Source organism: Nerophis ophidion, linkage group LG28 (assembly GCF_033978795.1).
Source record: "Nerophis ophidion isolate RoL-2023_Sa linkage group LG28, RoL_Noph_v1.0, whole genome shotgun sequence".
Lineage (NCBI taxonomy): Eukaryota > Metazoa > Chordata > Actinopteri > Syngnathiformes > Syngnathidae > Nerophis > Nerophis ophidion.
The window spans coordinates 30,833,002-30,845,192 of record NC_084638.1 but is presented as its reverse complement, the minus strand read 5'-3'; the positions used below and the strand labels follow the sequence as shown (position 1 = coordinate 30,845,192).

At 38.2% G+C, this 12,191-nt stretch overlaps 1 protein-coding gene across 7 annotated transcripts in view; it reads right to left on the bottom strand.

Moving 5' to 3' along the window:
• Window positions 1-12,191, bottom strand: part of rapgef6 (Rap guanine nucleotide exchange factor (GEF) 6) — a 341,924-nt gene that overhangs the window by 73,661 nt on the left and 256,072 nt on the right. For all 7 annotated transcript variants that reach the window (XM_061891505.1, XM_061891506.1, XM_061891508.1 and 4 more), the window contains one exon: window positions 4,303-4,467. In XM_061891505.1, coding sequence (XP_061747489.1) covers window positions 4,303-4,467 — 165 coding nt within the window. The remainder of the gene's footprint in view (window positions 1-4,302; window positions 4,468-12,191) is intronic.

Below are 12,191 nucleotides of genomic sequence, written 5' to 3'. Positions count from 1 at the left end.
CAGTGAAGCTTTACTATGGAACATCGATGTCAAGCGAACAGGGTTGGATTGGACCACATACACACAAAGTACAGTATATTATACAGCGATCATTTCGTAAATAACATTTTACCATTCTGTATTCTGAAGGCAATCTATGTCGTGTGAAATCTTAACATTGCAACACATGCCAATACGGCCGGGTTAACTTACTAAAGTGCTATTTTAAATTTCGCGCCGAAAAATCCTGCTGAAAACATCTCGGTATGATGACGCCTGCGTTTGACGTCACGGATTGTAGAGGACATTTTGTTCCAGCATCGTGCCCAGCTATCGAGTCGTCTGTTTTCATCGCAAGATTCCACAGTATTCTGGACATTTGTGTTGGTTAATCTTTTGCAATTTGTTCAATGAGCAATGGAGACATCATAGAAGAAAGCTGCAGGTGGGAAGCGGTGTATTGCGGCCGGCTTTAGCAACACGAACACAGCAGGTGTTTCATTGTTTACATTTCCGAAAGATGACGGTGAAGCTTTACTTTGGAACAGCGATGTCAAACGAACATGGTTGGATTGGACCACACACACACAAAGTACAGTATATTATGCAGCGATCATTTCGAAAAATAAATAACATTTTACCATTCTGTATTCTGAAGGCGATCTAAGTCATGTGAAATCTTAACATTGCAACACAAGCCAATAGGGCCGGGTTAACTTACTAAAGTACAATTTTAAATTTCGCGCCGAAAAATCCTGCTGAAAACGTCTCGGTATAATGACGCCTGCGCTTGACGTCACAGATTGTAGAGGACATTTTGTTCCAGTACCGTTCCCAGCTAGTAAATCGTCTTTTTTTATCTCAAGATTCCACAGTATTCTGGACATTTGTGTTGGTTAATCTTTTGCAATTTGTTCAATGAGCAATGGAGACATCATAGAAGAAAGCTGCAGGTGGGAAGAGGTGTATTGCGGCCGGCTTTAGCAAAACAAACATTGTTTACATTCATTGTTTACATTCCCGAAAGATGACAGTCAAGCTTTACTATGGAACAGCGATGTCAAACAAACATGGTTGGATTGGACCACACACATAAAGTACAGTGTATTTATTATGCAGCAATCATTTTGAAAAACAAATAACATTTTACCATTCTGTATTCTGAAGGCGATCTATGTCGTGTGGAATCTTAAAATTGCAACACATGCCAATACGGCCGGTTTAACTTACTAAAGTGCAATTTTAAATTTTGTGCCAAAAAATCCTGCTGAAAACGTCTCGGTATTGTGATGTCACAGATTGTAGAGGACGTTTTGTGCCAGCATCGTGCCCAGCTCTTAAGTCGTCTGTTTTCATCGCAAGATTCCATAGTATTTTAGACATTTGTGTTGGTTAATCTTTTGCAATTTGTTCAACGAACAATGGAGACATCAAAGAAGAAAGCTGCAGGTGGGAAGCGGTGTATTGCGGCCGGCTTTAGCAACACAAACACAGCTGGTGTTTCATTGTTTTCATTCTCAAAAGATGACAGTCAAGCTTTACTATGGAACAGCGATGTCAAGCGAACACGGTCGGATTGGACCACACACACACACAAAGAACAGTTGTATTATGCAGCAATCATTTTGAAAAATAAATAACATTCTGAAGGCGATCTATGTCGTGTGCTACTCCAGCATCAATATCAGCACTGTCTTCCTGACCGTCAGCGTCGGGTTCAAAGCGGTATGGCTCTATCCCTTGTTGCAGTTGGGCCTGCCACCGCCACGGCGCCTCTCACAGCATCCGAATCGCTCCCACCGTCCTCTAAACTTTTTTTCTAGTCCTTCACTCTCGCTTTCCTCATCCACGAATCTTTCATCCTCGCTCAATTTAATGGGGAAATCGTCGCTTTCTCGGTCCGAATCGCTCTAGCTGCTGGTGGCCATGATTGTAAACAATGTTCACGCACACATCGTCTGCTACTTCTGGCACAGGCAAGGCTTTTTTATCAGCCCCAAAAGATGCGAACTTTATCGTGGATGTTCTCTACTAAATCCTTTCAGCAAAAATATGGCAATATCGCGAAATGATCAAGTATGACACATAGAATGGACCTGCTATCCCCGTTTAAATAAGAAAATCTCATTTCAGTAGGCCTTTAACCAGAGACCACACTGTGTGCAACTTGGGGAAAGTAATGTTTTAGTCATATGATGCACACACACATTCATGTATTTGTTACCTTCTTGAGACCTCCGAAAAATGCTTACCTCTATAGGACCACCCTTTCTAGATAAATAACGATTTGGATTTACAACATTATTAATATATACATACTATGCAAATGTTTTTTAATGTTCATTATTAACCTCGTTATTACAGTTTGTCTCTATACGGGCGCATTTCAATTTCTTACGCACACCTGTTATTTCATATGTTGGCCAGAGGGGGAGTGTGGAGAGGCGGAGCCGGCAGTCCTACAGCGAGGCAGGGCACGCCGTAGCCCGGCCCAAGATGGCGCGGCGGAATCAACCCCACAAATATTATCAGGTGCGTGGGTCGCCCAGCTGGGCACAATTTAAATCTCCTCTCGCACTGTATGAAAAAGAAGCAGCCGTAAACGCCGGGGGGAGAGACGGAGGGAGAAGGAGCCAGAAGGAAGCCGATGCTGCGCGCGAGAGGAAAAGAGCACAAGGAAGACGACGCATGCGGCCGAAAAGCTGGAGCGGAAGACCGAGCAGAAAAACGTGAAGACTTTTGTGGTGGAAAGTCCGAAGCTTGGACTGCAAACAAAGGGGTTTTAGTACAAAAGTTGTATTTACCCATTAATCAAAAAGTACAAGTTGGATTATATTGCCCATGCAGACAGACATCGTCCTCCAGAAGATCCAGAATCAAAAAAAATCATGCAAAGCATATCAAAAGTTGGTCCACTTGCTTTTTATATGATTCCCTCATGTATCAAGGGCTCTTTGTTTTGCAACTGCTTGTTCCAAAACAACCATGGATCTCTTAGTCATAACAAACAGTCATCACATTTTTTAGACTGGTTGGCGCGACCCCAAATGCACCTTTCTCCTACATTTGCTCTTCCAGTGATTCAGAATAGGCTTTTGGATAGACTTTCTTTTCGGGCTAAAATAGACACAAACTATGGTATGAAAATCAGAAATTCCACTACACTGCAAAGAAAACCGGCAAGAGACTTAAATATTGCGAAATAAAATAAGTCTACACCTGTTCGACAGAGTGTCATTCCTTGGTGGTCCTGAGAACCCGCACGACGACGGCTCGAGACTGTCACAGGGAACACTTGAAATTTTTTACACACACTTGTTATTTCATATGTTGACTATTAAAACTGACACAACATTGGGATGGCCCAAATTTAGGTTTCCCCACCAGGGGTGTAAATGAGACATTCTCTACTAGATGCAATGGTTTTCCGTATTGGGACCATGGTTTATGTCCTAACTTTTTCACCGGTCCTCATATGGACGGAACTTTTCCTTGTTGAAGGGTAGGAATACAAGAGACCACACACACATTCATTCATGTATTTGTTACCTTCTTGAGACCTCCGAAAAATGCCTACCTCTTTAGGACCACCCTTTCTAGATATATAAAGATTTGTATTTACAACATTAATAATATATACATACCATGCAAAAATAAAAAAGGTAAGCTTTTAGTTTCATATGTTGGCCAGAGAGGGCGCCCTTCAAATTTTTACACACACTTGTTATTTCATATGTTGACCAGAGGGGGAGCACCTTTAAAAGCGACACTCAGTCAATTTGAAAAATCCTTTCTTTTTGGGACCACTGTAATTATGACAGATTTCACCACCAGGAGGTGCAAATGAGACATTCTTTATTTTTTGTTGTTTGTAATGAGCTTAAGGCCGATGACAAAGGAGTCACGGACCACATATGGCACCTGTGCCGCACTTTGGGCAACCCAGCAGTAGAAGCTAACTTTTAATGGCCACGATAGTCTTAGTACCGTAGTGTATTTGTTCATCCTACAGTCATATATGGGAAGTCGTAAAATCAGCTGTTCACCTGCCGGGTTTTTTCGAGGATGAATAGGTAAGTCCTTCTTTAGCTGCCGTCTTGTTTTATCATATATTGCAGCCTTTGCACCTGTCAATGTTTACTTTTCTATGCACATTAAATCAATAAAAAAATCCTGACTTTGGAGCAATGTTCACAGACTCGGCTCTCTATTAAATGCAATGGTTATCTGTATTGGGACCATGATTTCGGTCCTAACTTATTCATATGGAAGGTACTTTTCCTTGTTGATGTCTCACACACACACACACACACACACACTGACCGTGTCTCGCAGCGTATCCATCTGGAACCATTCCAGCAGTTTCCTGCCCACCTGCATGGGACTGGACAGGAAGGTGCGGTAGGTGAGCAGGAAGTCTTCGATGTAGGTGGGGTCCACCACTGACGGCTCCTCCACCAAGTGCATAATCAGACGCTCAGGGGTTCCCTAGGGTGACACGAACCCAAACACGCACATTATTAAGTATAGTATCTAAGGTTGTATGTTTGCCTCATTCCTGTGAGAATCCTGCGTGTGACTGAAGCATTAAGAGGTGGGACTATCCAGGATTAGCAGCAGTGTGCTAAAACAACCCCCACATTGTAAAAATACTATAAAAAGTGGCATAAAAGAGCAAACCGGGGAAATGTAACAAGAAAAAGTTGCAATGTTGACTGTTTTTTTCTACAAACCCCGTTTCCATATGAGTTGGGGAATTGTGTTAGATGTAAATATAAACGGAATACAATGATTTGCAAATCCTTTTCAACCCATATTCAGTTGAATATGCTACAAAGACAACATACTTGATGTTCAAACTGATAAACATTTTTTTGTTGCAAATAATCATTAACTTTAGAATTTGATGCCAGCAACGCGTGACAAAGAAGTTGGGAAAGGGGGCAATAAATACTGATAAAGTTGAGGAATGCTCATCAAACACTTATATGGAACATCCCACAGGTGTGCAGGCTAATTGGGAACAGGTGGGTGCCATGATTGGGTATAAAAACAGCTTCCCAAAAAATGCTCAGTCTTTCACAAGAAAGGATGGGGCGAGGTACACCCCTTTGTCCACAACTGCGTGAGCAAATAGTCAAACAGTTTAAGAACAACGTTTCTCAAAGTGACATTGCAAGAAATTTAGGGATTTCAACATCTACGCTCCATAATATCATCAAAAGGTTCAGAGAATCTGGAGAAGTCACTCCCAATAAGTGGCATGGTCGGAAAACCAACATTGAATGACCCTGACATCCGATCCCTCAGATGGCACTGAATCAAAAACCGACATCAATCTCTAAAGGATATCACCACATGGGCTCAGGAACACTTCAAAAAACCACTGTCACTAAATACAGTTTGTCGCTACATCTGTAAGTGCAAGTTAAAGCTCTACTATACAAAGCGAAAGCCATTTATCAACAACATCCAGAAACGCCGACGGCTTGTCTGGGCCCGAGATCATCTAAGGTGGACTGATGCAAAGTTGAAAAGTGTTCTGTGGTCTGATGAGTCCACATATTGTCATCCGGACCAAAGGGGAAGCGAACCATCCAGATTGTTATCGACGCAAAGTTGAAAAGCCAGCATGTGTGATGGTATGGGGGTGCATTAGTGCCCAAGGCATGCCTAACTTACACATCTGTGAAGGCACCATAGGTTGTATTTTTTCTCTAAAATTGTCTTTCTGAAAGTTATGAGAAGCAAAATAAAAAATAAATAAATTTACTTAAACAATTGAAAACCAAGTCTTTAAAATATTTTCTTGGATTTAAAAATTCAATTTGAGTTTTGTCTCTCTTAGAATTAAAAATGTCGAGCAAAGCGAGACCAGCTTGCTAGTAAATAAATAACATTTAAAAACTAGAGGCAGCTCACTGGTAAGTGCTGCTATTTGAGCTATTTTTAGAACAGTCTTTCACAAGAAAGGATGGGGCGAGGTACAATCCTTTGTCCACAAATGCGTGAGCAAACAGTCAAACTGTTTAAGAACAACGTTTCTCAAAGTGCAATTGCAAGAAATTTAGAGGTAATATCATCAAAAGGTTCGGAGAATCTGGAGAAATCACTCCACGTAAGCGGCATTGCCGAAAACCAACATTGAATGACCGTGACTTTCGATCCCTCAGACGGCACTGTATCAAAAACCGACATCAATCTCTAAAGGATATCACCACATGGGCTCAGGAACACTTCAGAAAACCACTGTCACTAGACACAGTTGGTCGCTACATCTCTAAGTGCAAGTTAAAGCTCTACTATGCAAAGCGAAAGCCATTTATCAACAACATCCAGAAACGCCGACGGCGTCTCTGGGCCCGAGATCATCTAAGATGGACTGATGCAAAGTGGAAAAGTGTTCTGTGGTCTGTCGAGTCCACAATTCAAATAGTTTTTGTAAATATTCGACTTCGTGTCATTTCGACCAAAGAGGAAGCGAACCATCCAGACTGTTATCGACGCAAAGTTCAAAAGCCAGCATGTGTGATGGTATGGGGGTGCATTAGTGCCCAAGGCATGGGTAACTTACACAGCTGTGAAGGCACCATTAATGCTGAAAGGTACATACAGGTTTTGGAACAACATATGCTGCCATCAAAACGCCGTCTTTTTCATGGACGCCCCTGCTTATTTCAGGAAGACAATGCCAAGCCACATTCAGCACGTTACAACAGCGTGGCTTCGTAAAAAAAGAGTGCGAGTACTTTCCTGGCCCACCTGCGGTCCAGACCTGTCTCCCATCGAAAATGTGTGGCACATTATGAAGCGTAAAATACGACAGCGGAGACCCCAGACTGTTGAACGACTGAAGCTCTACATAAAACAAGAATGGTAAAGAATTCCACTCTCAAAGCTTCAACAATTAGTTTCCTCAGTTCCCAAACGTTTATTGAGTGTTTTTAAAAGAAAAAGTGATGTAACACAGTGGTGAACATGCCCTTTCCCAACTACTTTGGCACGTGTTGCAGCCATGAAATTCTAAGTTAATTATTATTTGCAAAAAAAAAACAAAGTTTATGAGTTTAAACATCAAATATCTTGTCTTTGTAGTGCATTCAATTGAATATGGGTTGAAAAGGATTTGCAAATCATTGTATTCTGTTTATATTTACATCTAACACTATTTCCCAACTCATATGGAAACGGGGTTTGTATAAAACCATCATTGTTCAAAAAATAATAATAATGAATCCCAATCTATGTCGTTTTAAGTTTTTGACATATCACTATCCAATTACTTGACATCAAATATTCCACTTTTAAACATTTTATGGGAGAAAATATTGCATATTTTGTGTGTTTGCCATATAAAAACTAAGTTTTCTTTGACAAAATAGAGCATAAAACAAACAAATTAACAAAAATATAAAAAAAATTATCAACATTTATTTCGACGGATAGAGCTGAAGTTTATCTCAGGCTATAGAAGTATTGAAAAGTAAAAATTGTAGACATAAAGCATAACTTATTTTAACACTTTTGGGTCCATGATCATTTTTGTGGAATTAAAAAAAAAAGAAGTAATTGTTCAAAAAATAATAATAACTCAAAATCAATGTTAGTATGAATTGTAAACTTATTCATGACTCCACTTACTTCACATCAAATATTCCTAAACATATTGGTGGGAAATATAGCATATTTTGTGTTTTATTCATAAAAACAGGTTGGTTTTTTTTTTTTTTTTAAAAAGGCATAAAACATCAACTTTTTTTTAAAAGTGTTGAGTTCAAAAAATAATAATATATGACTTTTTTTTAACATTTAACAACAGACCGTTTTTTTCTCTCAAACTTGAGAGAAAACTTAAGTTAAAAATAAATAAATAAATAAAACTATCTACATAATGAAAATGAAAAATGTCAAAATGGTCCTTGCATGCTTTAATTTTTCAGTTGGACTCACCTACACTATAAGAAATAAAACCGTAACTTAAGTCAACATGAATCCTAAAAAAAGACAAGTGAAAGTGCAGCTTTAAGGAAGACACTTTCTGATATTAGTAACCTTTTGGTTTTGTTTCCACACATGACTTCCACTAATTACACTGACAGGAAATATATTTCCGTTTTGAAAAAAAAAACAAAAAAACTTTTTAATAAAAACATAAAACATTAAAAACTATGGATGTATGAACCTCAGGGTTTCCCGCAACAATTTTTTGTTAAGGCGGCCACCTTAACAACAAAGAGCCACCGCCTAAACTAAAGTCTTAAAAAAAAAAAAAAATATATATATATATATATACATATACATACATACATATATATTTATTTATTTGTTTGTCCTTTCTAGCTTCTCAGGCAGATCATATAGCTTTACTTTACAAAAGAGAAGTGTAGGATACTTCTCTTGTTGCCGTATTTGTATTTGACCTTATTAAATATATTCATATTATCATTTGGTGCTAATCTAAAGTCTTAACAAGCTGCTACGCTTCGTACTGTCTCTGCCTCCGTCAGTACGTCTCTGCAGCACTCAGCATTGTCCCACCCACACAACCTGATTGGTTCCACGCAGAGCAGTAACAGCCAATCAGCAGTGAATATTCCGAGCAAATGGAGTCAGTGCTCATGGCAGAAGCAGGCAGAGAGGTGTTTAGCAGGTGATTATAATGCAGCGGACTCTCCCCAAATTATAATAGACACCTCCCAGTCAACAACTCAGCTCGCTTGCAGTCCTTGAGGTGAGTCTTTTGTGTTTTGTTTTTACTTTACGGAAAAAATATCGAGATATATCTTGTCATTCAGCATACGGAGCGGAAAACACAACCAAAAATTGGAGGCTTTTTCACGCGACGAAGCCGGCCCACTTCACTACAGTCTGTAGTCTATTGCCTCCCCGGGTGGCGACAGGCCAAAGTACAAATTACAATGTTCCTTACACACACCCGGCTGGAGGGAAACACCACCTTAACTAGCAAATATTCTGGGGGAAACACTGAACCTAATATTACTTTAAAAAACAATTAAATGGATGCGCTTTTTTAGTTTGTGAATGATATTTCAGGGTTTTGAATTTTACTAACGTTGTATGTGTTGTTTTTTTCAAGCTAATATGGATAACTCATTTATTAGTATTCGTTTTTTTATGCAGATTTAAGTGTCCACACTAGGAGGTAAGAAAGAGTCCAACAAAACAATTGCGGCGCTTTTGTAGGCTTTCAAAACACTGTTGTAGCGATGATGGTATTTCAGGTGACTGATAACGTTTGATGTGTTGAAGTGTGATGCTTTTTTCCCCCTACATATAATTGTGTACAAAGAGCATGCAAACATGCTTCCTCTAAAACAGTGAAGAAGTCAAATATTTGATTAGTATTAGAAATGGCCCGCAGGCCACAGCCACCTGCTGCTGTTTTGCACGTATTAATTCTCCATCAGTGTTGGCTTGGAATTTTCAAAATGGGCCTATCGAGTCATAAAAATGGGGTCCCACAGTTATTTTTTGGGGTCCCACTTTTTTGTAACCCTTTGGAAAACCAATGATAAATGTATCCATTATTTAAGATTCCAATTACTTAAAATATTCCCCAAAATTTTGGTGGGAAATATAGCATGTTTTGTGTTTTATCCATAAAAACAGGGGTTTCTTTTACAGAAAAGGCATAAAACATCAACTTTTTAAAAAATGTTGAATTAAAAAATATATATATGTGATTTATTTTAAAACATTTAATGACTGAGACCCTTTTGGGTTCCCTTTTTGTGTTCATTTTGCAAGTACACATCTTAGAGTCAAATATATTAGTACTTGATGCATGCTAACTGTTAGCATGCTAACTGTTAGCATGCTAGCATTTTTGGCTAATTTTGTCACTTTACCCGTCAGAGTCAGATATTTTGGTTCTCGACGCATGCTAACATTAGAATGTTAGCTTTTTGAGCTATTTTTGTGGGTTTTAAATTATTGACTTATTACTATTAAATTACTTGACATCCAATATTCCACTTTAAAATATTTTTGGGAGAAAATATTAAATATTTGCAAAATATTGCATATATTTCTGTGTTTGCCATATAAAAACCCAGTTTTCTTTGACAAAAAAGGGCATAAATCAACAAATTAACACAAAGATAAAATTAACAAAATGTATTTCCACGGATAGATCTGAAGTTTATCTTCAAGATCTCAGCATTAAAATTAAAAATTGTAAAAAATAAAGCATAACTTATTTTTAAGACTTTTATGAGTGGGACCCTTTTGGGTCCCCTAAATTTTCCTTTAAACTGTTATTTTTCAAAAAATAATAATGACTCAAAATCAATGTTAGTATGAATTATAGATCTGTTAAAGACACCAATTACTTTAAATATTACGAAACATTTTGGTGGGAAATACAGCATATTTTGTGTTTTATCCATAAAAATAGGGCTTTCTTTGACAGAAAAGGCATAAAACATAAACTTTTTTGAATTTTTTTTATTTTTATATGTGACTTACATTTAATATTTAATAACTGAGACCCTTTTGGGTCCCCTTTTAGGTTAATTTTGCCGGCATACACCTCAGAGTCAGATATATTAGTACTTGACGCATGCTAACTGTTAGCATGCTAACTGTTAGCATTGACCTATCCAAGGTTCCGATTATTTCACATCAAATATTCTACTTTGAAAAGGGTTTTTTGGGTGGAAGATTTTGCATATTTTGTGCGTTTGCCATTAAAAGCATAGTTTTGTTTGACAAAAAAGGGCGGAAAACAAACATTGAAAAAGCTAACAATGAGCTAACATTCAAAAAAGCTAACATTGAAATGCTAGCTTTTTTGGCTAATTTTGTAGATACACCTGTCAGTCATATTTTGGTTCTCGATGCATGTTAACGTTAGAATGCCAGCTTTTTAAGCTAAAAGCATAGTTTTGTTTGACAAAAAAGGGCAGAAAACTAACATTGAAAAAAGCTAACATTGAGCTAACATTAAAAAAAAGCTAACATTGAAGTGCTAGCTTTTTTGGTAAATTTTGTAGATACACCTGTCAGAGTCATATCTTAGTTCTCGACGCATGCTAATGTTAGAATGCCAGCTTTTTAAGCTAAAAGCATAGTTTTGTTTGACAAAAAAGGGCAGAAAACTAACATTGAAAAAAGCTAACATTGAGCTAACATTAAAAAAAAGCTAACATTGAAGTGCTAGCTTTTTTGGTAAATTTTGTAGATACACCTGTCAGAGTCATATCTTAGTTCTCGACGCATGCTAATGTTAGAATGCCAGCTTTTTAAGCTAAAAGCATAGTTTTGTTTGACAAAAAAGGGCGGAAAACAAACATTGAAAAAAGCTAACATTGAGCTAACATTCAAAAACGGCAACGTTGAAATGCTAGCTTTTTTGGCTAATTTTGTAGATACACCTGTCAGAGTCATATCTTGGTTCTCGACGCATGCTAACGTTAGAATGCCAGCTTTTTAAGCTAAAAGCATAGTTTAGTTTGACAAAAAGGGAAGAAAACAAACATTGAAAAAAGCTAACATTGAGCTAACATTCAAAAAAGCTAACATTGAAATGCTATATTTTTTGGCTAATTTTGTAAATACACCTGTCAAAGTCATATCTTGGCTCTCGACGCATGCTAACGTTAGAATGCCAGCTTTTTTAGCTATTTTTTTAGGTTGTACATCTCAGAGTCATATATTTTGAGACTGGACGAATGCTAACTGTTGAGTATGTTTTGCTGCATGACACTATATGTCTGGCCTGCTAACTGCTAGCAGTTAAATAAATAAATAAATGGGTTGTACTTGTATAGCGCTTTTCTACCTTCAAGGTACTCAAAGCGCTTTTACACTACTTCCACATTTACCCATTCACACACACATTCACACACTGATGGAGGGAGCTGCCATGCAAGGCGCCAACCAGCACCCATCAGGAGCAAGGGTGAAGTGTCTTGCTCAGGACACAACGGACGTGACGAGGTTGGTTCTAGGTGGGATTTGAACCAGTGACCCTCGGGTTGCGCACGGCCACTCTTCCACTGCGCCACGCCGTTCTGTTCTGTTTTGTTTCAGCGAAATTGCATTTTGTAGTTATATGTCATATTGATAGAATTTAGGAAGTAGGTTTTGAAGTATTATTAGTAAGTAATTAAGAATAAGTATTATGTAGACTGACCATACATCCTCTTTTGCCGGGCTGTCCGGGCGGAGTTTCTTAAATCCCTCAAATG